The sequence below is a fragment of the Brettanomyces nanus genome, chromosome 4 (assembly GCF_011074865.1).
Source record: "Brettanomyces nanus chromosome 4, complete sequence".
Lineage (NCBI taxonomy): Eukaryota > Fungi > Ascomycota > Pichiomycetes > Pichiales > Pichiaceae > Brettanomyces > Brettanomyces nanus.
This window is the reverse complement of record NC_052377.1, coordinates 1,155,578-1,182,435: the sequence shown is the minus strand read 5'-3', so window position 1 is coordinate 1,182,435 and position 26,858 is coordinate 1,155,578. Positions and strand designations below refer to the sequence as shown.

The 26,858-nt window shown below is 40.7% G+C and overlaps 13 protein-coding genes across 13 annotated transcripts; 6 read left to right on the top strand and 7 right to left on the bottom strand.

Moving 5' to 3' along the window:
* Positions 1-50: 50 nt before the first annotated feature.
* FOA43_003789 (uncharacterized protein) lies at positions 51-2,722 on the top strand (the record flags this gene model as incomplete). The annotated part of the gene is made up of 2 exons (XM_038924037.1): positions 51-55; positions 391-2,722. The coding sequence occupies 2 exons, from the start codon at positions 51-53 to the stop codon at positions 2,720-2,722; spliced, it is 2,337 nt and encodes a 778-aa protein (XP_038779965.1).
* Positions 2,723-2,726: 4 nt separating this feature from the next.
* Positions 2,727-5,239, top strand: FOA43_003788 (uncharacterized protein; the record flags this gene model as incomplete). The annotated part of the gene is made up of 3 exons (XM_038924036.1): positions 2,727-2,733; positions 2,767-2,778; positions 3,096-5,239. The coding sequence occupies 3 exons, from the start codon at positions 2,727-2,729 to the stop codon at positions 5,237-5,239; spliced, it is 2,163 nt and encodes a 720-aa protein (XP_038779964.1).
* Positions 5,240-5,291: 52 nt separating this feature from the next.
* On the bottom strand, positions 5,292-7,010 carry FOA43_003787 (uncharacterized protein; the record flags this gene model as incomplete). The annotated part of the gene is made up of 1 exon (XM_038924035.1): positions 5,292-7,010. The coding sequence occupies one exon, from the start codon at positions 7,008-7,010 to the stop codon at positions 5,292-5,294; it is 1,719 nt and encodes a 572-aa protein (XP_038779963.1).
* Positions 7,011-8,097: 1,087 nt separating this feature from the next.
* Positions 8,098-8,550, top strand: FOA43_003786 (uncharacterized protein; the record flags this gene model as incomplete). Its single annotated transcript, XM_038924034.1, has 1 exon — positions 8,098-8,550. The coding sequence occupies one exon, from the start codon at positions 8,098-8,100 to the stop codon at positions 8,548-8,550; it is 453 nt and encodes a 150-aa protein (XP_038779962.1).
* A 336-nt stretch (positions 8,551-8,886) lies between these two features.
* Positions 8,887-11,811, top strand: FOA43_003785 (uncharacterized protein; the record flags this gene model as incomplete). The annotated part of the gene is made up of 1 exon (XM_038924033.1): positions 8,887-11,811. One exon carries the CDS (start codon positions 8,887-8,889, stop codon positions 11,809-11,811), a length of 2,925 nt encoding a protein of 974 aa, XP_038779961.1.
* Positions 11,812-11,851: 40 nt separating this feature from the next.
* FOA43_003784 (uncharacterized protein) lies at positions 11,852-12,241 on the bottom strand (the record flags this gene model as incomplete). The annotated part of the gene is made up of 1 exon (XM_038924032.1): positions 11,852-12,241. One exon carries the CDS (start codon positions 12,239-12,241, stop codon positions 11,852-11,854), a length of 390 nt encoding a protein of 129 aa, XP_038779960.1.
* Positions 12,242-12,693: 452 nt separating this feature from the next.
* RLP24 (ATPase-activating ribosome biosynthesis protein) lies at positions 12,694-13,281 on the bottom strand (the record flags this gene model as incomplete). The annotated part of the gene is made up of 1 exon (XM_038924031.1): positions 12,694-13,281. The coding sequence occupies one exon, from the start codon at positions 13,279-13,281 to the stop codon at positions 12,694-12,696; it is 588 nt and encodes a 195-aa protein (XP_038779959.1).
* A 281-nt stretch (positions 13,282-13,562) lies between these two features.
* Positions 13,563-15,269, top strand: FOA43_003782 (uncharacterized protein; the record flags this gene model as incomplete). Its single annotated transcript, XM_038924030.1, has 1 exon — positions 13,563-15,269. One exon carries the CDS (start codon positions 13,563-13,565, stop codon positions 15,267-15,269), a length of 1,707 nt encoding a protein of 568 aa, XP_038779958.1.
* Positions 15,270-15,440: 171 nt separating this feature from the next.
* FOA43_003781 (uncharacterized protein) lies at positions 15,441-17,501 on the top strand (the record flags this gene model as incomplete). Its single annotated transcript, XM_038924029.1, has 1 exon — positions 15,441-17,501. The coding sequence occupies one exon, from the start codon at positions 15,441-15,443 to the stop codon at positions 17,499-17,501; it is 2,061 nt and encodes a 686-aa protein (XP_038779957.1).
* A 14-nt stretch (positions 17,502-17,515) lies between these two features.
* FOA43_003780 (uncharacterized protein) lies at positions 17,516-18,988 on the bottom strand (the record flags this gene model as incomplete). Its single annotated transcript, XM_038924028.1, has 2 exons — positions 17,516-18,905; positions 18,984-18,988. 2 exons carry the CDS (start codon positions 18,986-18,988, stop codon positions 17,516-17,518), a joined length of 1,395 nt encoding a protein of 464 aa, XP_038779956.1.
* A 98-nt stretch (positions 18,989-19,086) lies between these two features.
* On the bottom strand, positions 19,087-21,414 carry FOA43_003779 (uncharacterized protein; the record flags this gene model as incomplete). The annotated part of the gene is made up of 1 exon (XM_038924027.1): positions 19,087-21,414. One exon carries the CDS (start codon positions 21,412-21,414, stop codon positions 19,087-19,089), a length of 2,328 nt encoding a protein of 775 aa, XP_038779955.1.
* A 274-nt stretch (positions 21,415-21,688) lies between these two features.
* Positions 21,689-22,558, bottom strand: FOA43_003778 (uncharacterized protein; the record flags this gene model as incomplete). The annotated part of the gene is made up of 1 exon (XM_038924026.1): positions 21,689-22,558. One exon carries the CDS (start codon positions 22,556-22,558, stop codon positions 21,689-21,691), a length of 870 nt encoding a protein of 289 aa, XP_038779954.1.
* Positions 22,559-23,267: 709 nt separating this feature from the next.
* On the bottom strand, positions 23,268-25,239 carry FOA43_003777 (uncharacterized protein; the record flags this gene model as incomplete). Its single annotated transcript, XM_038924025.1, has 2 exons — positions 23,268-25,140; positions 25,235-25,239. The coding sequence occupies 2 exons, from the start codon at positions 25,237-25,239 to the stop codon at positions 23,268-23,270; spliced, it is 1,878 nt and encodes a 625-aa protein (XP_038779953.1).
* Between the last annotated feature and the right edge of the window lie 1,619 nt (positions 25,240-26,858).

Sequence of the window (26,858 nt, the reverse complement as noted above, 5' to 3'; positions counted from 1 at the left end):
CTGTTTTGACGTCCCTTAAGCTTCTGGATGTATATTTTTCTTTTTTGTTAATGTTGTTTGTTGCCGCCTCATAATTGCTTTTTCCTATTTGTATTTTTAATTTATTTCTATATTTATTTTTTATTGCATCCACTGTTTGTATCTTTTTCCTACGTATATTCCTTGTTTCAAGTCAAAAGGTGTTACTAGTTTTTTTTTTCTGCTCCATTGCAACCTCGATCATTTTGTTTGATGAATCATCCAGGGTATAAGCTGTTTTACGTGGATATCTCTCGCTTATTCAAATCTTCACTCCTACTTTCAGCTTCCCTACTATTCATTGACTTTTCCTCGCACTTGAATTATCGGGACCATGTACTTGACATCTGTTAATCAACCATACACTTCAAGCCCCATCAGAAACAATGGAAATAGCAGGTCTTCAGTTCATCCAGATAATACGCATCATTCCGGTCTAGGTAGTATTACTGCCAGAGAGGCTATCAATGATAGCAATTCAAAGCATTCTAGTGTCAGGGATTCCGATTTTTTGGAGATCCCTTTAACTGACTCCTCATCTGTATCTTCGTCTGTCACGCTTGGGCCGTCGCGATTCAACAGTTCGCCTTTCAGTTCTCCATCTCAGAAACTTCATAAAAAATCAATCAACACCACATTAGATTCTTGCTCCAATGCATCCGAAGTACCCTCACCACAACAACAACAAGAGCAGCGCCTATCTGGCCAGGTGTCACGAATCATGAGCAGACCAAGTGATTTGGTGTTATCAGCTTTGAATCAAAAGCTTCTAAACAGTAGAATGTTTAGTGGATCCAGTGTTAATGAGAAAGATGCCGAAATTGGTGGTGAGAACGACAATAGAAGACGTGATAGTGGGAGTGTTAGGCATTTATCTGCTGAAAGCTCGGATAGTTTTGCAGAACCAGTAATTGACACAAGTATATCTTCATTTACGAGTCTCTCGTCGGTTCAGCGGGGTGGTCAGCGCCGTGCGTCTTCTTCCTCCGACTCTACTACCTCTTCTATAACCGATATGGTTCATCATGGAAAATCACAGTTCTTTCCTGTACGTCCGTCATACTTGAACTCCCAAAGCTCGTTCATGTCTTCTGACTCTCATTTGTGTGATCGCGTGCCAAATGCCCAGTCGATGCCAACGCTAACACCGAGCAGTCAAGCCACTATTGTTGACGAGAACGAAACTCCGCGTGTGGCTCCTGCCCGTGACATACATCAAAGATGTCAGAGAAGGTCTCTCACCAAGGCGGAAAAGGACAAGATGTACGATAACGATAACGGTGAGGTAGCCTTGACTTCGGATGCTTATAATGTACCAATAGCGTCCAGTTCAACGGCCACATTATTCAAAAATTCTACATCTGATAAATCTAGAACTATTCTTCTCGATGCATGGTCCAATGCTGAGGAAGTTCAGGTTTTTGAGCCGTCCCCGTTACCCGGTAGAGTCGCAGAAATATACAATCTATCCACACCGGATTTATCTCTACTGAAAAGATCTTCTCTTCCCTCATCACATAGATCTTCCGTTCCGTCTCATCGTGCTTCTGTAAGAAGTGAAACCAATGCGATGGAAAGTCCTTCTATGTCGTCGATGTTTACATTCTCTAACTTGTCGCCCATGGCTCAGCAACTTAGCACTTTTTACGAGTACTCCATTCGCAGTCACGCCGATAATGAAATGGCACATAGGGCCAAGATGGCCGATTTGAAATTAGGAAATGATAGACTTGACCTAAAAAATCAAAAATTGGACGACTCGAAGTTGATATCTCCCGAAAAATTAAGTATGCTGTCTCTTACTAGGCCTTTTTGGTTACCTCCAAAAGACAAGTATGAGTCAGAGAAGCAGGAGTATGAATTTAGGAGCATGATCAGACATGAGGGTTATAGAATGAAAAAGCAAAGCAAAATAAAAGAGCGTCACCAAAGAGAGTGGATGATAGGAGAGGCCAGACTTGAGTATCTTTCAGGCAAAGACTCTCTTTCCAGTAGCAATGTTTCTGAGGTGAAGAGGCTCATGTGGCAGTCTGAAGTCAAACCTAGCTTCCGTGTGGCATTGTTTGCGAAAGTCATTAAGCATCAGTATGTTATCAGCTCGGAAGAAGATTTGAACAGACTACCTATTCTGGATGCTTCCTCGATCTCGGTTGATGTCAACTCAATAGTTGATTCGATGCCGCATTCCTGTGACGATCCGAAGCTCATTACGGTTTTGACAAATCTCTTGAAGAAAACAACCCGAATGAAGGGATGGACTTTCAATACCTATAAAGTATCATTGTCTTTGTTAAATGAAGGATTTAGCTCACCCGAGGCTTTACGAACCTTGCACTATCTCAATGATTTTATTGTTGATGAGAAGTTTATCAATAAGTTCAATCAGAACCTGAACAAGAACAAAGTGATACTTTTCTATGGCAAGCATTTCAGGGATGATCTAAACGCTATCAATATTGATGGCTTCGTCAAGCTTCTCAATTGTTTCAGTACGAAGATTGTGTTCAAACTAGTCACTTTGTTAATTGCATACGGTGATTATAAAATTCTCTACGCTGTGGTGCTCACTATTTTGTTGCATTACCACTTTGGCTGGAACAATGTGCAGTTGTTATTGAACTGCAGCCGCAAGGGCAACCTGATTAAAGTTGAAGATGAGGATCTATTTTGGGCTCGGGCTTATGGTTTATACAAGAAGTTTTAATTTAATGGCATGTAATAGCATATATATATATACGCGTGCGGTAGTGACATTTACAAGTACTTAGGGTTCAACTATAGGTGCGTTTTTTTTCTCTCTTTTCTCATTCTTTTCTCAAGATTTTACAGATCCTTTTGGATTTCACTAAATCTTCTATTGATCAACTTCTTTCCTTATCACGATCATATTCCAATCACGGTGATGCTTGAACGAATATTTAGAAATACAGTGGGGTCTTCTCATTGGTTTATAGATATTCGGGGAGTCTTTCCTTATTTGCATACATCAAGTGAAAAATCACTCTTAGTCTTGAGCCAAAGACGATCAGTTGTTTTCACTACTAAAAATAAGATCAAACACACAAATAGGAATTCAGCTAAGACACGTTCTAGAAATCAGGAATGGTCACGAGTACGGGCACATACTCAGCGTGTGGAAAGTGACATCACTTCACAACTTAGAAGTCTACAAGAATTCACCAGGCAGGTCAAGCAGGCCGTAGAAAAGAAAAGGGATGAGGAAAAAGCCAAAGAAATTATCAAGGATCTGAAAGTAGACAACGACATTGATTATGACAAGAATGTTCAGGATGATGCTGAGAGTATTTTCAATGCCCTTAGCGAGGAAAAGGTTTGTACTAAGGATTCTTCCAAACTTTCATATACGAAAGCTGAAGAAGAAGAAAATGCTGAGCTTGAGGAAGAGTCGGATCTTGATTTGTTATCGCTTTTTCCCAGTGTTCATTCATACACACAATTACCTGTTTCAATCACTGAGCAGCTAGATGGTGATACATTGCAGTACATTGCTTCTGAAGAGACGGCCAATTGGATACCCGTTATATCTAGGTTGGCTAGTAATTCCAATAGTTTAAGTAATGCTACCTCATATGATGCGCACATATTATTGAAGAGTATTCCTAAAGAACAAAGGCCTTTAATTATAGCTCAATTTCATAAGATGGTCGCTGAAGCAGGACTACTCGACAATAGATATATTTATAACGATCTCATGGCAAGTTACAATCTGGTAAATGTTAAAGAAAGCTTGCCAATAATAGAGAGATTATACAAAGAAATGACTGATGAGAAAGCCATCAAGCCCGATGCTTACACCATGGGTATCATGATTAACCTTTATAGTCGAAGGTGCAATGTGGACAAGACCAAAGAATTTCTCGGAAAAATAACTGACATGGGCGATCATCCAACATTTGCCATATATACATCTGTGCTTCAGATGTATGTGCGAATGGGAGAGTATCGAAATGCCGTTGATGTTTTTGACACAATGAAGTTCTTGTCTTTGGAAACATTTCCTACCTCCAGGACATATTCTTCGATGATTTTATTGGATACCCTAAACAACGAGATTGAACATGGTATGGCGCTTTATAAAGAAATGATTGATAGAAACATCAAAGTGGAACCCCAGGCTTTATTATCTTTGTCTAAAGGTTGCACTACAAGGAAAGGTCTGACCCCTCAAGGTTGGGCGTACATCTTGGAGTATTACGCAAATGATTATCCAATCTCTTACAAGCTTATAGAAGTGATGATGAATTTAGCTGCCAAAGACTCTGACTTAAGTCTTGTTAGGGCGCTTTATCTCAGTATTTTCGAGAATAATACGAAAACTAATGGTGGGAAAATTACACCGACAAACGCAACGGCATTGAAGTACTTGTTCAATGCATATTTCAGTTTTGACAAGGATTCTCGTCCAGTCAGTGTGGTTGACGAAAGGGTCATGGCTATCAGGCTCAGATCTTTGGAACTTATGAATTTTACTTTTCATGATGAGGCACCACCCATGCTTCCTTTGATTCATCTCCCGGTTGATGATAACACATTAATGATGAAAGAAAGCAAAGCTATATTTGAATATCACGTATTGAAGTTTCCCGAGATGATCTCAGAACAAGTCCTTGAGGCATATTTGTTTGTCCTCGCAGTGAGAGGGGGTAGTATAAGAGAATTCGAAAAAGCATGGAATAAGTACACCTATTTCAAGAATGAGGAGGACACTGACTCGAATGTGACTGTTGAAGGTCCAGAGCCAGTTGTCAAAAATCAGCCCAACGAAATTGGATCGACCACTCCTGTGGAAGACTTATTAGAAACTTCTCCGGTCACTTTGCCCCGTGATGATAGACTCTACAATGCTTGTATGCATGCAGCAAGGCACTTCAAAGATGTTATTTTTGCTCAAAAGATTTGGATTGAAAGAGGAAGGTTTCGTAAGACTCAAAGCTTTCAGAGTTTAAAACCATATGTTCAGGATCAGCAAGATTTCAAGTTTGCTAGAGCCATGCTTAGCTGCTTCGTGGAGACTGGAAATGTGGTTGATGCTTATCAGTTAATTTTGAGTTCGCAGAGCCGTTTTGTGTGGACATATTATCATCTCAAAAGTGTTCTAATTTTATGTGAAAAGATGGGATACGTCACTTTCAAGACAGAGTTGATGAAAGTGATATCCAAAAGTAACAAGTTTCTACGGCGCCAAGAGAGACATTCGTAATTGTATATTTTTAGTCTTGTACATAATACAATATGACCTAGCATAACCAATTTTATTGTGCGGTTTTCTTGTCTTGATACAAAATATCCAAGAACGCAGAAATGAGATCATCAGCAATAGAACCCACGGTGAGACTGTTGGCAACACCGTAAATTTGGGCAGTACTAGAGTCGAGTTCCTCATCCGCTTCAAGTAGCTCATTGACGCACTCCTTAAGGTCCTCGATAAGCTCTTTGATAACAGTAACTGAGAGACGTGTAACACAAAGATGAATAGCAGCAGGTTTCTGTAAGGCACAGAGATGCCAGCCACGCCTCGTCATCCTGTCGTTCAACGAATGGACATTAAGTTTCTCTGATTTGAACGCCACAACAGTAACAAGAGGGTCTCCAATAACATCCAAAGCGGGAATCTCTTCTGCAACAGCACGCTTAAGTTCACGAGCAGCCATCACCATGGCCCTACAACTCTTGGTGTAGCCATCATTACCGATAGATAACATTGTGGCCCATGTACCAGCAGTGAGAGCACCCGGACGAGATCCAGCCAAAGTAGGAGAACCATAGAGTCCGCCTGTCCACTCAGTTGAGATGAAATATTGGTATCGTCTGTAATCATTGTTGCGATAAAGAATCACAGAAGAGCCCTTAGGAGTAAAACCATACTTGTGAGTATCACAGCTGATAGATGTCACACCAAGACACCTGAAATCAAAGCATGGAAGCTCTTCACCAAAAGCCCGAGAGTAGTAGGCCACAACAAACGATCCTAAGCAGCAATCAACGTGCAACGGAATGTTATGGCTTACAGCCAAGTCAGAAAGGGCCTGAATGTTATCAATGGTACCGTAAGGAAAGTTTGGAGCGGAACCCATAATAAGGCAGGTATTCCGATTAATCAAACGTTTAACCTGGGCAATGTTAACGGTAAAGTCATCGGTAAGATCAACAAGTCTCAACTTAATCTTGAAATACTGGGAGGCTTTAAAGACGGCAGCGTGGATACTAACAGGAGCAATGATCTCGGGTTCTGTAATACCCTTCTCCGCATAGGCTTTCTCTCTTGCACCTAGGCAGGCTAAAAGTAAAGATTCTGTACCTCCAGATGTTGTAGTACCACAACCAGACTCTGGGGCATTAAATAGGTTCAAGACCATGGAAACGACCTCAGCTTCCATCTGTCTAACACCAGGAAAGGCATCAGGATGTAATTGGTTTGCAAAACAAAACTTGTAGTAAGTATCAGCTTGTAACTTTGCCACCTTGTCGTCACCAAAGTAAACGGCGCCAGAAACTTGACCTCCTTTCCAATTGGCAGACTTCTCATCGACGAGAATGTCTAGCTTATGGTTCAATACAGTATCGCTAAGACCCTTATTAGGAATCTGGCTGTATGAGACGCCTTTTGGTTTGTTTATGAACTCATTCTCGATCATAGCCCTGGTACCTGCCACTTGCTGTCCAACTTTTTCCTTCAATATAGGCAGCTTCAACATCCGGCGTGTAATATTACCAGCAAACTGCCTGTATAAACCAGCGACAGTTCTAAAAGGTCCATATCCGTAAAGAACCACAACAGTATTGTGTAAGAACCGGTACACAATAAGCAAACAGATGAGATCTTCTATTTGATCCTTGATGGACCGAGTGTTGACGTAATACTGCACAGCGCGCTGAACCCCGCTGATGGCAATCCGACAGCAGTTGGTAAGATCTTCGGTTTTAATGTCAACATGGTATCTGGACATATTGAATTTGGCCATGGTGGACATTTGTGTTCTGAAAGAAGATGGATGTAATGGCTAGAATAGAAACTCGGGAAATAAAAAATAGCAAAGATTATTCGGAACTAAATTTGAAGGTTCAGACGAAACAAAAAAAAAATATTGTCAATGCCTGGTGACAGGATTGTCTTAATTCTTAGGAACACTTCGGATGTTAATCGATAAAAAGAAAAGGGGTTCAAGTGGTACCGAAACAAATTGATCGACAGGCATAATTCAGACCCCGGATGACCAACTAGTGTTTCTATTTATATTTTATTGTGTCCTGGTTTATGGCAGTAACAACATTAAACGTTCTTCTATTTTTTAATTGTCAAAATTTATTAGTTTCCACTTGATTATCAGGAATTTCTCCGCAATTAAAAACGAAGATCTTTTGGGAATATAATTTCACGATATAAATTGTTGTTTATTTTCTCTATGCCAAAGATAAATCAACAATAATGCTTTTGCCACTCTATCTTCGTCGTTTTTGATAATAAGGTTATTTAATCGTAACATATCACCAATATGACTATTCAAATCAGCCATGTAAGAAGTTAATTTTAAATCATAATGTCTTGCACGCTACTTGATATCATCAAACTTTTTGTTTAATGTAACGATAGGTAATACAGCTTAACTGCTCATAGAACCACCTTCCAAGCGAAGTTATTTCATCAATAAGATACAGTTAATCAAAAACTCAAACTCTAAAAATGCTTCGGAATAGACGCACTAGCGGATCCACATTCGTCCAGGCGTTTTTAGTGGCCATGACACCGGTTGCGTATCTTCTTTCTTTTTTCGTTCTCCCTTACCAATTAGTCCATCGATCAAATATCTTTATATATGTATAAGAACCTCTTGAGTAGGTTTCGGGCATAAGAGACTGCACAAATCTCTTTTTCCCTCTGTCCTCTCTATGTTTCCTACGTCGCATAGAATCCTTAAAAAGTTTGGGTCTAAGACCAGGTTGTTCACCGAATCTGCTATTGTCCTCGGGCATACCCCACATAATTTTAACCGGGCCGAATTTCCACCATGCAATTTCCAGGATTCCAAAAATCCGCCTCAAACATTTGATCAGCACAAGATGAAGCAAATAGGATCGCCGTCTGTGATTTCAGTTGCCTCTCATTTCAGTATTATCGACCTTTTCAGAAACAAGCAAACTAGATATGCCTCACTTGCTCTTTTGATCGGTTTTTTGCTGGCCTATTGTACTTTTCTCTTTCAGTTATATCAATCGGAGAATGATCTTGTTTTAACTAAGCGTCAGAAAGACACTTCTCTAGAAGAGAAGGATATGTCGCAAACTGTCATGGCTGTTCATATCGGCCTACTTAGAAGACAACTAATTGATGAAGGAATCAATCCAATTCCTACCCAGCAGGCACTCAAGTTTTCTCGTCATTTCTTAACTTTGAAGAACAAAGGCTTTTTCGATGACAACTTGCATCGTTATGTTGACCATAAATCGCTTCTCTACCGGTTGATTCCTCTCCATTCTGACTATGATCCAAGTAGGATCTTCAAGTATGATTAGTAGATTTTTAGTTTATTCTTTCTTTTCCTGTCTATAGGGTGCATTATCATTTTCACCATTAACGCACACACCACATTCTGATATATTAATAAGGATTCATCGTCTAGTTTGATTATTTATTATTTCATTTTGGCTTTCACAATTTTAATTGACGTCCCTGTAAGGTATCCCTTGCTTGATTCCCTGCACCTTTTCTTTTTTCTATTATTCGCTTATATCTTATCGCAGGTTTGGCTATAAGCTTTTTTATTTATTCCTTTAACTTTTCTTGGCTGAACGTTCGAAAGATTTGCAATGGGGGGGAAAAGAAGTGCCATCTCTGCAAACTTTCAGGATATGGGCAAACTGGCATCTGCTAATAATAAGCGTATATCCTCATCTATCATAGGTATATCGAGATCCATTTCTGCTTGTAAGCGGTGCAGAAAAAAACGAATCAAGTGTTCCCATGAATTTCCTAGGTGTAAAGGATGCATGAAGGCCAATGTGGAATGTGTATCTATTGATCCTGCAACAGGTCGAGAGATTCCCAGATCTTATGTTGTTCATTTGGAGAGTGAAGTACAACGGCTGGAGAAGCAGTTGAAATTATTTGAAGACCGTTCCAGTGATGCTCTTTCTGCCAGTCTTCACAAACTGTCAGATGATGGTGAGACTACTACACATCCTGCTGCTGCTGAAATCAAATCCCACAGTATGAGTGGGACTCCGAGTATGATAGAAACAGTGGAAATGTGTACAGTCGACTCTGGCTGTACTGCTCCTGCGTCCTTCTTTGGTGCCTCTTCCGGTATATCCTTTGCCAGGTTGATGTTCACCGCTCTCAATTTCAAAGGGTCGGATTTATCAAAGAAGTCGGAGTTTGACATAAATAATGAACGTCGTCATTCATTTGTTGATCCATCTACTCTAAAAGAAACTGCTCAGAACTGTAATATGGCGCTGCTACCTCCAAAACAGCAGGCAATCAGTCTTCTCTCTCTTTATTTTGCTCAGTCAAATTCTCAACTACCACTATTCCATAGGGAGATGTTTCTTAGGATGTACTTTCAGCCTCTTTATGGCGATATACCTGAAAACTGCTCATTCGCATCCATCTATACATCTCTAAATAGAAGTCATATATCTCACGTTGATGAACAAGATACTTGGTACTACCAATACACGCGGAAATTGGACCAGGAGATCAGCAAAAGCAAAGAAACCTTCGATCCGTTCGAGTTTTCTGCTACCGTGGAAGTTCCAAAGAAGTTTCACAAACCGCTTTACTTCATCAATATTGTGTTTGCAATAGCTTCGTCTGTAATTCATCTACAGTATCCAGAGCAGATATCGAGTGAGTTTAAGAGCTCTGCACTGAAATACATCGACGAGGTTTTTTGTTCAAAGGATAGGTTGGAATCTTTACAAGGTATTTTGTGTCTCACGTTATATTCGCTAATGAGGCCCTGTGTTCCTGGATGTTGGTATCTTCTCGGTTCGGCATTGCGATTGACAGTAGACTTGGGTCTACATTGGGAAACTGCCGCAGACAATGATGATGCCTTCAAGCTAGATATAAAAAGAAGATTGTTCTGGAGTTGTTATTCTCTTGATAGGCAGATCTGTGTCTACCTTGGACGTCCTTTTGGGATTCCCGAGGAGTGTTGTCACGTTCCATTTCCCAGCAATTTGGATGATGCGCTGATAACCAGAGAGGATAGTAATTCCGTTGAGGATTACTCTACGAAGACCAGTTCTATGCCGTCCTATAAGTCTGTTTCATTGACTATGTTCCGCATTAGAAAATTGCAAGCTGAGGTTCGGTCTGTGCTTTATGATGGAAAAGAACTACCCAGAAAATTCAGAGATTTAAACGAATGGTATAGGGATATTTCAGAAAGATTGCAGCTTTGGCTTGCCAGTATACCTAAGACCCTGCGCATGATGAACTGCAACTTCAATTCTGAATTCTTCAATTTGAATTACGATCATACTAGAATCATGTTGAATGGCCTTTCACCTGCACACTTCAATCTTTCTCAAAAAAATTATATGACGTTGGTGGAGGCTTCAATGGATATGATTTTATCTTATTATCAATTGTACACCTGCAAACTTTTGAACTATACTTGGGCGGCTACCCATAATTTATTTATGGCAGGAACATCTTTCCTCTATTCGATTTTCAACTGTGAAGATGCCCGCAACAGTGCGCCGCTTTCTCAAGTGCAAAGGGTCGTCCTTTGTTGCAATCTGATATTGAATGGAATAAAGGATAAGTGTAACGCTGCCTCGCATTGCAAAGATGTGTTTGAAATTTTAGCAGCTGCAGTCATCAAACTTAAGTACACTGATAACAATATTCAATCTGTGGATATGTCAAGCATTCCTTCCAATGAGCAAATTGCACAAATGCAGCCTGGCAGGCATCTACCAGAGAATGTTCGAAACTTAGTTTCAAGTTTACCTGAGTCTATCAGGAGCCATGAGCTTGATTTGATGGCAACACGCCATCGGTGGCAGCAGTCACTCAATGATGGTACAATACACGACGCATCAAAGATCAAGAGGGAAGGTGAGTACCCAGCTCTAGACAATCAAGCCATCTCATCTCTGAGTCAGATCAATATACCAAATATTTCTCTGCAAGGTCAGACCCTTGTGCGAGCAGCTTCTCAACCGATTACATCAATACCTTCGACTGGAATTTCCGATACGTCAGCTGAACGTTCCAATATTATTAATGAGGCAGATTTGAATAGGTTTTTCGATGAGCTGCAAAAGATTCAGTCGCCAGAATCCTCAAATAGATCTTCCGGGAACAATGATATCGCTGCTCAGCAATCCATTTCTGCACTTCAAAGTGCAGAGCTTCAAGCGCTATCCTCGAACTATGGACATGCTAATTATGTTCCTTTGGAAAGTCACTCAAATCAGTATATGGAAGGGCAGGGTCCATACATCGATGAGTGTGCATCACAGCAATTTCGTCAATCTTCCATAGATGTAAACACGACGACTTATACACTTCCAGGTCTACAGTTGCATAGTAAATCCCCTGAGATAAACGAACTGCAGAACTTCGGTTCATCTGCACATGGGCTGGGAATAAATGGGGTTCCAGGCAGACAAATGTCTCAGCGATCGAAGGAAGGTCAAAGAGTATTCAATATGATCTATCAAGTTCCCACAGAGAGCATATGGGACCAGTTTTTCACGACACCTTATGCTGGTATGGACAGAAGCAGTAAGAGTGACGAAAGGGCGTACAATCCATAATTAACTTTTGTAAATCCGGGGAAATAGTTACATGAAAGTACTAAATGCTTTCGAATTGTTGTAGCTGCTGTAAATTACTGAGAACTAGTTCGGGTTCTTTCAGCTCATAGAGGTTGAAAGCAATAAGCGTATCTTTAAAGCCTGCCTTGTAAATTGCATCAATGTTGACTATCACTCCAGAATGGAACAGGGCAGATTGATTCAACTTGATAGTTGGTAGAACATACTGAAGATCGACCTTCCACAGACACTCGGGTAGCTTGGATTCACGATTATTAGCAAGATGGCTAGTCGGTATATCAACGATGGTGAGAATTCCACTCGAGACATCATATTTATACACTTGGGCAATTACCCTCAATGATTTTGGGGCGTTCTCCTGTTGAAGAATTGTAGCAAGTTTTGATAGATTCACCACTAGTTTACCCATAGCTTCATTTGTGTTTGTCTTGTTGGAAGATGAGAAATGGAAAGAAATTAAATGAAAAACATTTCCTCCGGAATCATTACATTTTGTTTTAAAGGATTGAGCGATCTTCTTTGCACTTTGGGGGTTTCTGGATGTTGTAGATTGTGAGAGGATCTGCTACAAAGATCTGACCAAATGATTTAGCAATAGAAAGGCCGCTTCGCAAAAATATGTCTAATAAGAAATGGCTATCTAGACCGCTTAATCCGGGAGAAAACTCAATAGAGATACTGGATTTCTTACTATACGGAGGAGCCCAAGGGGGAGCCTACGGAGGAGCCTAAAGAGACCTCTTGTCTTGAACACTGGTACATATTTCAGCCGAATGATGAAATGATTCTTCTATTAAATAGATACATAGTAAAGTGCAATCTTTGAACCTAAAATACTGGTGCAACAGTACTCAAGTGCACTCAAAACTTGACTCTTGACTTTCTTTTGTTCTTTAACATGATCTTCTTGGCAATCTTTTCCTCCTCTTCTTCTTCTGAATTCATTTCCTCCTCTGCCATTTCTCCTTCTTCTTCGGATTCCATTTCGGCATCTTCCTTGGATGCCTCTCTGAGAGCCTTTTGTTTTAGCTCCACCTCTCTCATCCTCAACAATTCTGGGTTCTCTTCCACCAACTTTTTGTCCAAAGCAAGTTGTCTCTCCTTGTTTCCCTTCATTCTATTTTTGTAGAATGCTCTCTCTCTTCTTTCCCTGATTTGCTCTATTCTATGCATTGCCTTCAGAGTTGTATTCACAAGGTGTCTGTTGTATCTAACAGGAACATTTCTTCTCTTAGCAAATGTGAGTGTACTATCAACAGCCAACTCCTTTCCGGCAGCTTTTCTAAATGCCTTAGTCCATTTCAACTTTCTAGGATTTCTTCTTTGTTTGAATGCTTTATGGCATTTAGATCTACAGAATCTAAACACTTTAGAATCGTTTCTAACAAATGCTATACCGTGTCCTGGATATATAGGCGACGAGCAGAAGTGGCACGTATGAATTCTCATGATTTATTGAATGAAAGACCTGGATATTGTTAATAAAGTTCTACAGATTCACATGATAAGATTTTTCAGATGAATTTTTATTTATCAATTTTTTTTTCTCAAACGGAAAATTTTCACTTCTTAAGAATCGAGATTATCACGTGATTCGTGATAACGTACTCGTGTAGGAAAAGTCTCAGTGTTCCAGTTGAAATGATGTTTTGTTTCGTTTTTCTTTGTTTGTTCGTTTGAGTGACCTTTCGATTTATTTTCTTGTTCTTCGGGTGATTTTTCTGCTGATCATGACTGATAATCAGGACTTGGCTGCACAAGAAGCTGTGGTATCCCCCATTGTTGGGTCAGTCACTACGCCAATTGAATCTGTGCCCTCTGAAAGAAGCACAATTGATCAATTGTCTCTACAGCTACTCGAACAGAGCGAGAAAAATTCCGTTTTGGAGAATAGTATTCTTGGATTGAGCCGCAAAAATGCCTCTCTGTTGAAGCAGATATATGAGAGTAGAAAGATGAAAGAGGAAAGTGATAGGGAGGTGGAAAAATTGAGCACAGAAGTAGAAGAATTGAGTGCCACTTTGTTTGATCAAGCAAATAACAAGGTGAAAGAGGCCAATGTACTAGCTAATGATTTTAAGGTCAGAAACGAGAAGCTATTGGAAAGTTTGAGAGAAAAGGATGAAACTGTCGAGCTTCTAAACAACGAGCTAATTCAGTTGAAGGATATGGTAAGTCAATTAGCCGAGGAACGAACAGCCAGTGAAGAAAGCAATGGTATCGGTGGAAACTCGATTGAAAATTTGCCTAGCGCGTCAAAATTCCTTGCAGATGCCTCATTCAGCTTGAAGGGATTACAGAAGTTCAATAGCAAGCAGATATACACTCCTGTGTATAACCAACTTCGATTCGATCTACACGCATTCGAGCAGTTTCATCGAGCTTTAGAAGCAACAAATGTTCCATTCAGTATTCGTGACTCGAGTTTTTTTAGATCATTGCTAACTGAAGAGATCGAGCCAGTGCTAAGGCTAGACCTTTCTCCCGGTGTGAAATTCTATCAGAGAAGATCATTTATAACCAATTTGATGGATTATAAAGTTTCCATTGAACCCTTGAGTGCGTCTACTGAAGTTTGGAAGTCGAGTAATGCTGCTCAGCAGAAGCACGTAATGCCAGGTTCATTTGCCGATGGACATGCAACTCCTGAGTTAGAGGACGACTCTTCGTCTGGTCTTAAAATGTTCAAATATGATGCCAGCAGGCCCGTCGCAAACCTATCCAAATGTTCCATTTGTGGAGAGGCTCGAAAGCAGATGAATTTTGCAAGACTTTACAAGCTAAAAGTTAAGGATTTTGAGTATACGCTTTGCATATCTTGCACTAACAAGCTCAGACGTGTGGTGGAGCTTCTCAAATACCTCAAAAGTTTGAAGCAGACTGATCTGGATGAAGAGGTGATCTGTCGGTGGTGTAAGCTGGCTTCACTGCGCGGCAAGTTGTATTATACCAAGTTGGGTGTCTGGAGTGAGGCTGATGAGTATGGGCTTGTATACGGATGGAAGAATACATGGCTAGGTCAGGAAGTTGGATTACATGCTCAGGAAGACGTTCCTACATCAAGTGTTGCATCAGTTGCAAACTCTGATAAGAAAGACATAAATTTAGAGGCCGCTGATGAATCCAAAGGGAAGTTTAATGCCGAGAACGCTGAACAAATAATAGACTCCACGAGCGAGGCCGCTGGCTCTACTACGGTGTCTATAACTGATGAGCAGATAATGAAGAATGATATTGATGGGTCTTCAGCAACCGAAGCATTAGAGCAGCTCCCTTCAGAACCCCCTGAAGTTGCTCCTTCACCTATATCTGAGAAACTGTCTGGATCTACTGCTAACTCTGTTTCTCATTCCTCTGCTTCCAGTACCAGTACTCCTAAAATCTCACCTAAATCATCCACAGAATCTGGCATAGAATTCAAAGATGCAGTCGATTGAGCTTTCCTTATATACACATGTAGACTAAATACTGATGACGATAATCTTTAAATGCTTTATTTTTCTTTCTTTTTTTGGCATGGCACCCGCTTCAGCCGTCTGCTCTCATATTGACGCAAGCTATCAGTCTGGAATTTCAGTTTGTTTTTGTTTTAATCGGCCCTTTTAAGTATGAATGAGAGTATTTCCTCTGGTACTGTGATATCTGAGAAAACAGCAGCCACATCTGTGACTTCTGAAGAAGCACTTTCAAAAGATCTTGAGTCTACGATGCTTGAGGACTCGTTCAACGAGTTTCGAGCCATCAAGCTTCTAAAATTACTCAATCCCTCGAACAAGCTTAAATATCATGAACTTCTTGAGACCGACTTTCTTTCAGAGTTTCAGAAAACTGATAGGTTTGCAGCTAAGTTCACTATAAAGGTGATTACATGGAACTTGTGTCAATGTTCACCTCCAAGAGAATTTGGCACTATGTTGATGATGAAGAGTGGCGGAAATTTTGCGGATTTGTACGTTCTAACCTTCCAGGAAACTGTCTCTTTGAAATCGTTTAGTCATAGTGGTACGGTGATAGACCAATGGTGTGAAGTAGCGCTGATGAGTCTACCAAGCGGATATAAGATTGTTCATAAATCTGGACTATTAGGACTAACAACAGTTATCGTCGCATCGGGCTTACTGTCAGATGAAATTACCGACGTCAATGTTGATAATGTTGGGTTAGGATATCTTAGTTGGTACAATAAGGGATGCATATCCGTATGTTTCAATGTTGGTAAGATTGGCGATGCCAAACTTTCTGGATTACCTATCCAGATTTTGAATATGCATTTATCGCATGGAGAAGATGAATCGAGCGTTTCTAACCGAATGAAGAACCTTCAAAAGGTTGGAAATACTTTTAGTCTCGTCAATTCGTCTGCACACTTAACAACCGATTCGGCGCACAGTTATGTAGACAATGTCGAGAGAGCTCTAGATTTGAGTGACATCGAACTCGAGAAAATGGTTAATGAATTGGTCTCCTTCGGCAACCTCTCAGAGGCCCTGGTCACCGATGGAATAATTATTCTTTCTGGCGATATGAACTTTCGAATCTCCGATCTTGATCGTGAGTCCATTCTTCGGCACGCTAAAGCAGGTGATTATCAAGCACTATGTGATCATGAAGAACTGTGTAATCTCATGCAGCAGAAACTGGTTTTAAATGGCTTCAAGGAAGCACCAATTCATTTTTTACCTACATTTAAAGTGAAATGTTCGGGAGAGTACGATATTAAGCGAAGGCCTGCTTATACAGACAGAGTTGTCTACTGTGGTCCGAAGGATACAATCAAACAGTTAACTTATGGCAACTACTCCATCGGTGGTTCCGATCATCTGCCTGTTTATTCTGAGTTTTTGGTTGATACGCTGTTTGTCCATGCATCTGCCTTGAAACTGCATCGTGATAAATTCGATGAAATCTATACTGATGTGATAAGCAAGATGGAGCTTCTTGAGATTGAACCTCAAAGGATATTGAACGATTGTTGTGCAGGGCTTGAGGAGATTGTCGAAATAACCTTCCGAAATCTTTGCGATGAGACTTTGAATTACAAAGTTGTGGAGCAAGATAAGAGTTTTTTCAGACAATCAGCATTTCAAATTGATGACACTGATTGCAGTATCGAACCTAAATCTGAGAAGAGGCTTCTCTTCAAAACCACCCCTAACAAAATATGCAAGATAGTTGCCAATTATGAAGTCTCGCTCAGGGGATTCGATTTTTCAAAGATTGTGTCTATTGTACTGAACGTTGAGTCTATTATTGGTGTTGGAGTAAATGAATTGAAAAATCAGCAGTTTGACAATATCATGAAATCATTTAGCTTCATTCTCCATGCAAAACCAAACTTCAAACTGACCTCACATTTATTGGATATAGAAAGTTTAGACTCTTTGACTTCCATGGAGCAGCAAGCGCTCAAGGATATCACATTACGTACCGTTGATTTCAGCAGTATAGGAGATCAATGCTCACTTGTGCTTTTAGATGTTCTCTATATGTGGATGAAACTCGTCCCCGATATCAACATTGGAACTGCCAGAGGTAAGGCAGTGTTTACCAGGTTGATTGATCTAATTAAATTCCTTGGAATGGATAACGTGGAGGCTTACAAATATTTTGGCTTTCTATTTAACGACGAGAATGAGATCTTGGACTACTTAGAATCGACTGTACATTGATACAAATGCACTTATTATACAACTAAAACGTCTAAAAGTCTTGGGCACTCGAATGTATCGCCCGTATTGGCATCAAGAATCTTTACATCATGTAGGTTGAACAAGCCTTTTTCTATGGCTATAAGTTCTAATTCTGTTTCAAACAGATTTCCAGGCTCCAAATTCATCCTGAGGTTATTATTCAATGACACCAATCCAACTTTGTTGAATTTATAATAAAACGATTTGACGAGTTGACTGTTTGTGAATAAAGGTATTGGATCCTGTTTAGATGAATGTGCATTCTGAATTGGGATTGGTGGCACAGATTTTTCATATTGTTTCTTAATTGAGGATTGGACATACAGTACTAGATCCATCTTTTCCGTAGATCTGTTGATAAGCTGAATATTCCATTTGAACGCTTCGCCTAGCTTAACTTTGGTTTGTCCTGAAACAGAAACTAGAAGTCCACGTTTATTTAGCATTGGCGGAACAACTTGTAAGTTGACTGAGGAGTTAGATTTGAACTTGAAAGCGGCTCGTCTAGACTGGGAGAAAAGCGTAGATGAAGCAGATCTTGATTTCGATAGGTTCGGGCTTGATAATAACGTTGGTGAGGATGCTATTCTGAAAGCAGCAGCGGAGGGAGACGTGCTAGAAGACTGGAAGTCCACATTTGTAGTCCACTTCGTGGTTATCTTCTTGAATCCATCAATTGTGGAGTCTATCAGTGCCACAATTGGTTTAACATTTTTACTGTCGTTGCTTAGAAGCCTATAGGCAAGTGTAAGGACGGTATTCGGGCCCAGCTTCACCGGATAATCAATCTGGGAATATTCTATCACTTCACAGTTTGCTATCTCAACACTAATCTTGTTAATCACAATTCCTGTCTTTAATTCTTTCAACTTCTTACATGCAAACAATTCCAATGATGTCAGCATCTTCTCGGCCCGGATACTCTTAAACAGCATCTGGAATATAGGTGAAATAGTGAGAGAGCACTCTTCTGATACGAGTTTTCTTTCCAATGATTGCTTTGCCACGGCTTTCTTCCCCACAAGTTCAATTCCATTAAGTTTGATTATATCGCTTCTTGCAAATTCTTCAAGAATGTCATCGGGTATTTTATTCACGGGCTCGTCATAGAATGCCCTTATTTTCAGTTCACTGTTGCACCTTCCAGGAATGATCACTACTTCAAATTTCCATATACTTATATCCTTACTTTTAATTGAAGGTGTCTCTAAACTGTAAGTTTTCTGTCTTGATCTTGTGTATGTCAATTCTAAACACATTTTAGAATTCATAGTAGAGGAAGTTACGATATACACGTTAACCCTTTCATCAAAGTACCCAATCGATTTTGGTTTACTCTGTAAAAGTTGCTCGTATGTAGACTTACCTTCTTCTTCCACCAGACTCTCATCCGGTATTAGTATCCTTATCTGTTTTGTATCGCACAGCATCAATGGTAATTAGAAAGTCTTACAATAGTACAGCATTGAATATTAACGAACTAAATAAAATATTAAAAGCCCCGTGAGTCGCGGTCAACTCTTCATCGGTCTTTTTTATCCTCCTTCCATCCTCCCGATTACAACTAATAGTCGAGCACATCATCATATTTTTGATTGGGTATCCGAAGGTTCGATTCAGAAGAATGCCTTCTACCTTTGGCAGAGGTATTACTAGAGGATGCGACTAGCTCCGGCAGTTGGTAGGCCTGAGCGTTCACTTGGCGTAGTGGCATGGCCGATGAGGAGTACATCCTTCTGATTACTTTCGTAGGAGTTGTTTGTGGTTGTGGTTGTGTCTGTGGCCGAGACTGTGATTGTTGCTGATAGGTCAACATAGTAGCCCTTTTCTCAAGTTTTGGAGTTGATTCAAATAGGGGTAAAGATGTGTCTCCTTCAAAGCTTCCGCGAGAACCGCTAAGCTTTCTCTTAGGAGTACTCTGTTCACTTTGAAAATAGTAGCATGAAACTGTCTCTGATCGACTGCGGAACCTCTGCTCCCTCCTATTTCTTGCACCATCAAAGTCCTGCTCTTCTAAGGGAAGATTATCACAGTTAAGTAGAGTGCAGGGCCTCTTAGCCTTCTGCTTGCTGGATGCTCTGGTAATCATCCTTGATTTCAGAAATGCGATGTACTTGTCCAAGGAAAATTCTATTGAGCAATGATCCTTTATCATACGTAACTGAGGCCACGTAGCCCTAGCTCCCCAAATAATGCAGTCCCATATGAAGTCGGGAGTCGGATTTGCGAAAAGAACAGATAAGTTATTCAACCTAATATCCGGTAAGATGGTGATATCTCCGCTGTAGGGTTGAAGAAATAGCTGTTTCACTTTAGTGCAAACATTGGGGAAAAATCCCACCTCGTTCATGATATCCATATAGTGAGTCACTTCAAATGAGGCTGCTTTGAAGGACCATTTTAAAATCCTTTTAAGAACCAATCCTGTTGTTAACCTAGCTCCGTGGTCGTCGCATTCCATGGAAAATCGCACTAAAGGTAAGATATGAGGATTGGCCTGACAAGCAATCACGTGGTTAACATTGAACATTTCTGATAATCTGGTTATCGGTAAATCCCCATTGACAGAGCCATCTACAAACTTCACCATTGGATTCGACCATTCGAGTATCTTTCCGGTATTGAAATCCTTCTCGTAGATAGTCGAAGGCTGAAAAATTAATGGAAGTGAACAACTGGCGCAGATGGCAGACCAGATCAGCACATTTGGCGCAGTCAAATAGTTTAATAGCGTGGGTTGGTCGTGAATTGAAGCCGGAGACACAGTAATATTTAGGATTCGGCCAGTCTTGTTATATGCTTCCTTGAATGTAATATCTCCAAGTAAATTTTTGATTGTTTCCTTGAGCCTATCGTTGTCAAAGCAGACACCATATTTCAAAAACCTCCCCAAAACGCTCAACCCAGTTTCTGGCTTCTCCTCGTTGCCAAAAACTTCAAATTGCACTTCAAAAAGATGCTGCAAAATCTTCAGCACTTCTCCGCTGTGTTTTGAACATACAATGGCGCTCATTATCGAACCGCAGCTAGATCCTGAAACCATTTTTGGAAAAATGTCGTTTTCAAACAATGCAGCGAATACGCCTATACCGGTAAGGCCAAAAGTTCCTCCTCCACTCATAGTTATAGCCATTCGACCGTAGTTCTTCCGGGTCTGTATAAGCATCTCCATGATGTAGTTGTCATCGAGAGAGCAAGCTGAAGAAACCAAATCTGCTAAGCAATGTTCGCACTCTTCAAGGTAGTCCTCGATGAGTTTTTTCGTACCTACATAACAATGTTGGTAAAGTTGGACATTGTCGATGCCGGCAAAATTCCTTCTCCAGGATGTTCTAATCAGATATATCATTTTCCTATAATCTTTTTGTTCCCTTGCGCTCCGCATCTCGTTGAGCTGGTTCCGCACCATTTCATAATCATACAAATCTGATTCTTGGTCTTCTTTCCACTCGTTGTTACCTAAAAGCTCATCCAACTTTACACTGACGTTCAGCCACTCTTTGTAAGTTTTCGAATTCTTCTGTTGGGTCAAGAGCTGCTTCGCCTGCCTCATCTCATCCTTGGGTATGTTTTTCCTAAATGACCTGATCTTGTCGACGCTGATATTACTTCCCGTATCACTTCCTCCTATAATGTTAGATGCTATATTGTAGGCTTTCTCTAAGAACGAACCTTCAGCGACAGGTTTCTGTGTCTTGCCATATTTGAATAAATCATGGTATTTCCGAAGGCGTTCTACAACGTCCGCGTAGGGGTTCTCTTTTGCGAAGAAGAAATCATAGCGTGTTTCTTTGATCTCGTTGGTCGGGTGAGCAGAATTGTCGGTACCATCGAAGCTTTCCATGCCATTGAAGCTGAGGGATTTACTTGAATGTGACGATTTTCCACTCATGTTAAAGTATGGAAGAAAAAAATACTGATGTTAATTTTAGATAACTAAACAACAGTTATAAAAGTGACCGATAGATGTTATCAATACAGGCGGCGATGCGCGATAGAGCAGAAAAAAATACTGTTTGGGCTTGGGTCACAAAAAGATAGTTGTGGAGTACCAACGGAAAGAGAAGCTCCAAAAGAATTCAAATATTATATTATGATTTTTTCTTCATAAAGGTCTTTCATAACATTATTGCAGAACTACAAGGGCGAATGTATATACTTCTTACTTAAGGGCAGCAGTAGCCGCCATCAACAACAAGAGCAGCGCCGTTAGTGTAAGAAGCAGCATCAGTAGCTAAGTACAAGTAAGCTCCTGCCAACTCCTTATTGACACCTTGTCTACCAGCAGGAATCATTTGGCACCAAGTATCAAGAATCTTCTTGTCCAAAAAGTCGGACAATCCAGTATCCATGTAGCCGGGGCAAACACAGTTGATTCTGGCACCGAATTGAGCAAATTCGACGGCCAAAGACTTTGTCATATGGATACAAGCAGCCTTGGCAACGTTGTATGGAGTCTGTAGGTTAGGGAAGTTCACAATCAAACCAGACATGGAGGCAGTGATAACCATTGCACCACTTTTTTGCTTCTTGAAGATCTTTCCAACATTCTTTGCACAGTAGTAGACACCATTCAAGTCAACGTCCATGAGATGATGCCAGTCCTTATCATTATCGTTCTCGGGGTTTAATATAGAACCAGTTTCCCACACAACACCAGCATTAGCAACAAACACATCGATAGTGCCGAAGTCCTTGACAACTTGGTTGATGGCTTCTTTAACGCTCTTGTCAGTTGACACATCGACCTTATAGGCCCTAACATCGGTATGATGTTTCTCGGACAACTTTTTGGCAGCTTCACTAGGGTCATTGTAGTCCCAAATGGCAACACCCTTAGCTCCAGCCTCGCAATAAGCCTCAGCAGCGGCATATCCGATACCCCTCTCTCTAGCAGCGCCTGTCACGACACAAATCTTTCCCTTGAGGGAGAAGAGATCGAAAGTGGATCTCTTCGAGAGACTAGCTGGTGGAGGCTTAGGAATAGGTGAGAGATCGTTTGGGTAAAGGATAGAAGTAACTGGTTTTTCAGACATGATGTTATCCAATTGTTATAAGATGAACAAGTTTAAAGTTTGTCAATATTGAAATACAATTGTGGGGGAAGACGCTCACATTTATACCATTCGTACTGAAACTCTGTTCAATTTGAAAAGTGCAGTAGACTTCTTTTGTTGGCCAACCAGATAAATCGATCATAACTTTTAGCGGGGAAAAAAAGGAAAGCAACTAATTAGACAATAGGATTCAATGTGATTGAGTGGAATTCCGGAATGAACAGATACAGAGAGGCTCAATTTCTGTGACGAAAGTTCCATTTGTGTCTTCTGTCGGTTTGCTGTGAACACATCATGATCTTCAAGAATACCTGTGATATATAGTCAAATATATATGTGTCTTGGGTGGGTCTTTTGTATCCAACAAACCGCTTTCAAATCTTTCACTCTTCGTTGAACCATCATCAGCTCGCGGAAAAACTAATATTTCGGCGATCATCATCCGCTTCCACAGGCAGTGATAGATTGTGGGGTATCGAATTTTCAATTTCCGAAGTCAATGCATATTGCGCCTTATTTTTAGCAGGTGTGAATTCCGTTTAGCTTTCCAGTTCGAATGTCTTCATTGTTTATTGTCTACTCGTATGAATTTTTACCTGCATCGTATATAAAAAACATTTCCAGATTACAATACAAATAAAAGAGAATAGAAAAAAAATCGCAAGAACCATTTAAACGTCATTGGTGTTTACTGCTTCAACAGGGTTTCCACCTTGCATTCTAATGACTTTAGACGTGCATCCTTATCAAGATTGGACTCGATAAGTTTGTCGATGGTACTCTCAAGTTTGGTAATCAATACTTGTAGTTTTTCCACATTGGCTTTTAGACCAACAGTCCGGGGAATAGATGTAGTGGCTGGAGTTGGTTTGATTACTTTCGGTTCGTTGACTGCCTTCTCCGCCGTTTTCTCCGGCTTAGAATCCTCTGATTTCGAGTTCTTAGTCTCCTCTGGTTTCTCTGGTTTCTCCGCTTTCTCCGCTTTCACCGATTTCACCGCTTTCTCTGCTTTCTCTGCTTTCTCCGGTTCCTCTGTTTTCTCCGGTTCCTCCGATTTCGCTCTCTCCGATGGATTTCTTGGCATCTTTGGTTCACTTTCAGGTTCCCACGCCTTATTGTCTCCGAAATCAACGTCCTGTGTATCATCATCGGACAAATTGTTCACCTTATCCAAGAGTCCGTTAACAGCCTTTTCTTTTAACATATTGTCCACACCTTGTTCTTGAGACTTGACAAATATGGGTCTAGAAGGTTCTTCCTTGACCTCTTTGATTTCTTCCTTGACTTCTTCCTTGGCCTTTTCTTTCGGCTTCTCTTCTGGTCTCGCCACAGAGTTCTTAGTCTCTGGATTGACCTTACCGTCGTACAAATCTTTCATGGACATCAAAATAGGACCTGGAACAGTCTTTCCAGAGAAATACTCCTCGGCAGTCATTGCCGGAATCACAGCAGGTGCATCGGAATAAATATCTTCCTGGAACATCTCAGATCTTCTCGGAACAATGAACGAAATTGGTTCAACTGAATTGTCATTAAGGAGCTTATAGGCACGAACAATCTCATTTTCCTTAACGTTGACCGATCTCTTGGGAGTTACGGCCAGTCCACGCTGAGCATCTGTAGATTGAAACTCGGATATTTCGTAGAGTTCATCATCAGCGAATTCGTAATAACGAATATTACCGTCACCCTTTCCGCCTATGAAAAGCATGTTCGTAGAGGGATCGTAGAAGGGCATCATGATACCTGAAGAAGAGTCCACAGAGTAGAAACCGCCAATTGGACCCTCATCAATAGCATCAGCCTTCCAGACACCCAACTGTCTCTCGGAGTATCTATCAAAGCCGGTGGTCAGAAGTCTCTCGGTGTTGCCAAGCCAGACGATTCTCGAAGCCTTTGCTCCAGGATGACCAGAACCCTCACAAAGCAGTTTTCCCGATCTGACGTCCCAGACACGGATTTTCTTGTCTCTGCAAGTAGTGGCAATTTTGGTACCGTCATAATTGAAACAGAAAGAGGTGACAAAGTCTCTATGCTGTAGATTCACTTCGCATAGCTTTGTGGCAGCGTTCCATATTTTCACGCTGTAGTCAAAAGCAGACGAAGCTAGAACATCTTTGGCTACTGGATTATAGGCAACATGGCCCACCTTTCTTGTGTGGCCTGTCAATTCTCCAACTGGTTTAACGTCAACAATATTTTTGGGATCGTTGTGGATAAAGCTGTAATCCTTTGGAATCTCCCATAGCAAAATCTTACCATCTTCACCAGTAGACGCAAACTTCTGGTCGTCAAATGGATCAAATGCAGTATCCATGACACTACCACCGGCATGGCCTCTAAACATCGGCACTTTCTCTGGTGCTTTACCTGTCTCTCCCACAGGAACAACGACGATAGAGCCAATACCATTGGCATTTATGATGATATATTTGCCGTTACATTGCAAAAGGTTAGAATCAAATGCATTCAGAGTGGCCTTTAAGTTCTCATAGCAGAGTTCTTTTTTGAATGCCTGCCCGAACACATGTCTATACTTGGAAGCTCTGACAAATTGTCCACTGCGAAAGCTTGATGTTAGTTGGTTGTTTCTGAAAAAGGAAAAAAGGTGAAGGGAACTAACCAAAGTTCGAGTCCTTCAGGGAAAATACCTACCGCATTGCTGTTCTCTGTCTGTTTTATGTTTTGACGTGAATTGAATAGAAGAAGGAAGGAAAACACGTATCAGTATCTGCCTAGCCGATACGACTAAATGGGACACAAGCCAGCCAGTTCGCGACAGCGTCCACTGTTTCTACCACGCGTAAATAAATCTGTCCGCCTGTGAGAACGAAACTTCGAATTTCGACTAGACTCCCCCAAAAAAAAAAATTTTTCGCGTCTAGCCGCCATAAAAGCTGAGTTAATGATTCACTTAGCTATCTGCCTTGTTATCTCACCTTAGTCCTTAAAGGCTTTCAGTCGGTTATTTTATCGCCTCCAACAACTTTGGTGTAGTAAACAGTGTCCCTCTGATTTTGAGTACTTTTCCGAGTATTAATCTCTAACTTAAGTAACAACACTTTAATCGTATTGCCGCTAGCTTTCATATCATGTCATCTCTCGATGAAGAGAAGTTGGTAGAGAGAATAAAAGACTCCCACTTCCACCCAGATGATAACGAGCTTCAGCAGGAATTGATGAATGACTGCTTCACATATTTTCTTTCACTAGGTGACAGTGAAAACCATTTATTTTGTCGCAAGAATCGGGCCAATATTTTAGTCTATCTATTGTTGGTGTTAGCCTCGTTCGATGAGAATGAAGTTCTCGGCGAGCTTCGAAAGAGAGCCCACGAAGCTCTTGATCAATGTACTAACTGTGTCTTTGGTTTTCATGCAGTGAGAGCGGAACTTCGGGAGAAATTTCTGATAGATAGAAAGATCAGTTACCATAATACAGAGATCATTATGCAGAGGTTGTCTGAATGGGAAGCTACCCATCTTTGTGACAATGTGAGAGGTTCAATTGATACACCAGGAAATCTTACTAGTATAGTCACTTTCACTCTGATCGAGTGTATGCTTTGCCCTAGATTGCTTAGAGGCAGCAAGGATTTGAAGAACTACTTTGATCATTCGTTTGCCTTAATGAATCATATTGACGACACTGTTTTTGCTCCTATCATGAAATTCTATCCCGGTATAGTATATTGCTTATTTGAAGGAACGAAACAAGAAAGGGAGTGGGCCATATCCAAACTTCCCTATGGAAAGAAAGCTGCCTCAAAATATCAACTGGGTGACTTTTCTCCGCTTGTCATGGAAGAGTATGAGATTCATTTCTACAGGATTCAGGACCCTGAATTCTACTCAGATGAGAGAGCAGTGAATTTTTGGTGTAATATGGATCCTATTTTAAGATTTTGCGATTCGGATGTTATTTGTAAGAGGTTACAACTGCCCGTTACAGCACCAGCGTACACAGATCACGTTAGTTTTAATGTATTTCCATTAACTAAGGTGTTCATCAATCAATCTCTGTCATACTTGAATAAGCCACTACCCTTTCTCCTAAGAACTTTAGCAGTCCTATTGGAAACTCTAGGTGATTCGTTTTTCGTCTTAATCAAACCGCATAGCTATTTAACATTCTTCGACATTGCCTTTCAAAATCCTGCATATCTTAAACTCCTATCACAGCTACCTCCGGATACCGGTAAAACGGTCCAGGCAATTATGGACTCATCTCCCCTGCCATTCTTTCGCGATATGCTTAGATGGATGACTGTATGTTACCC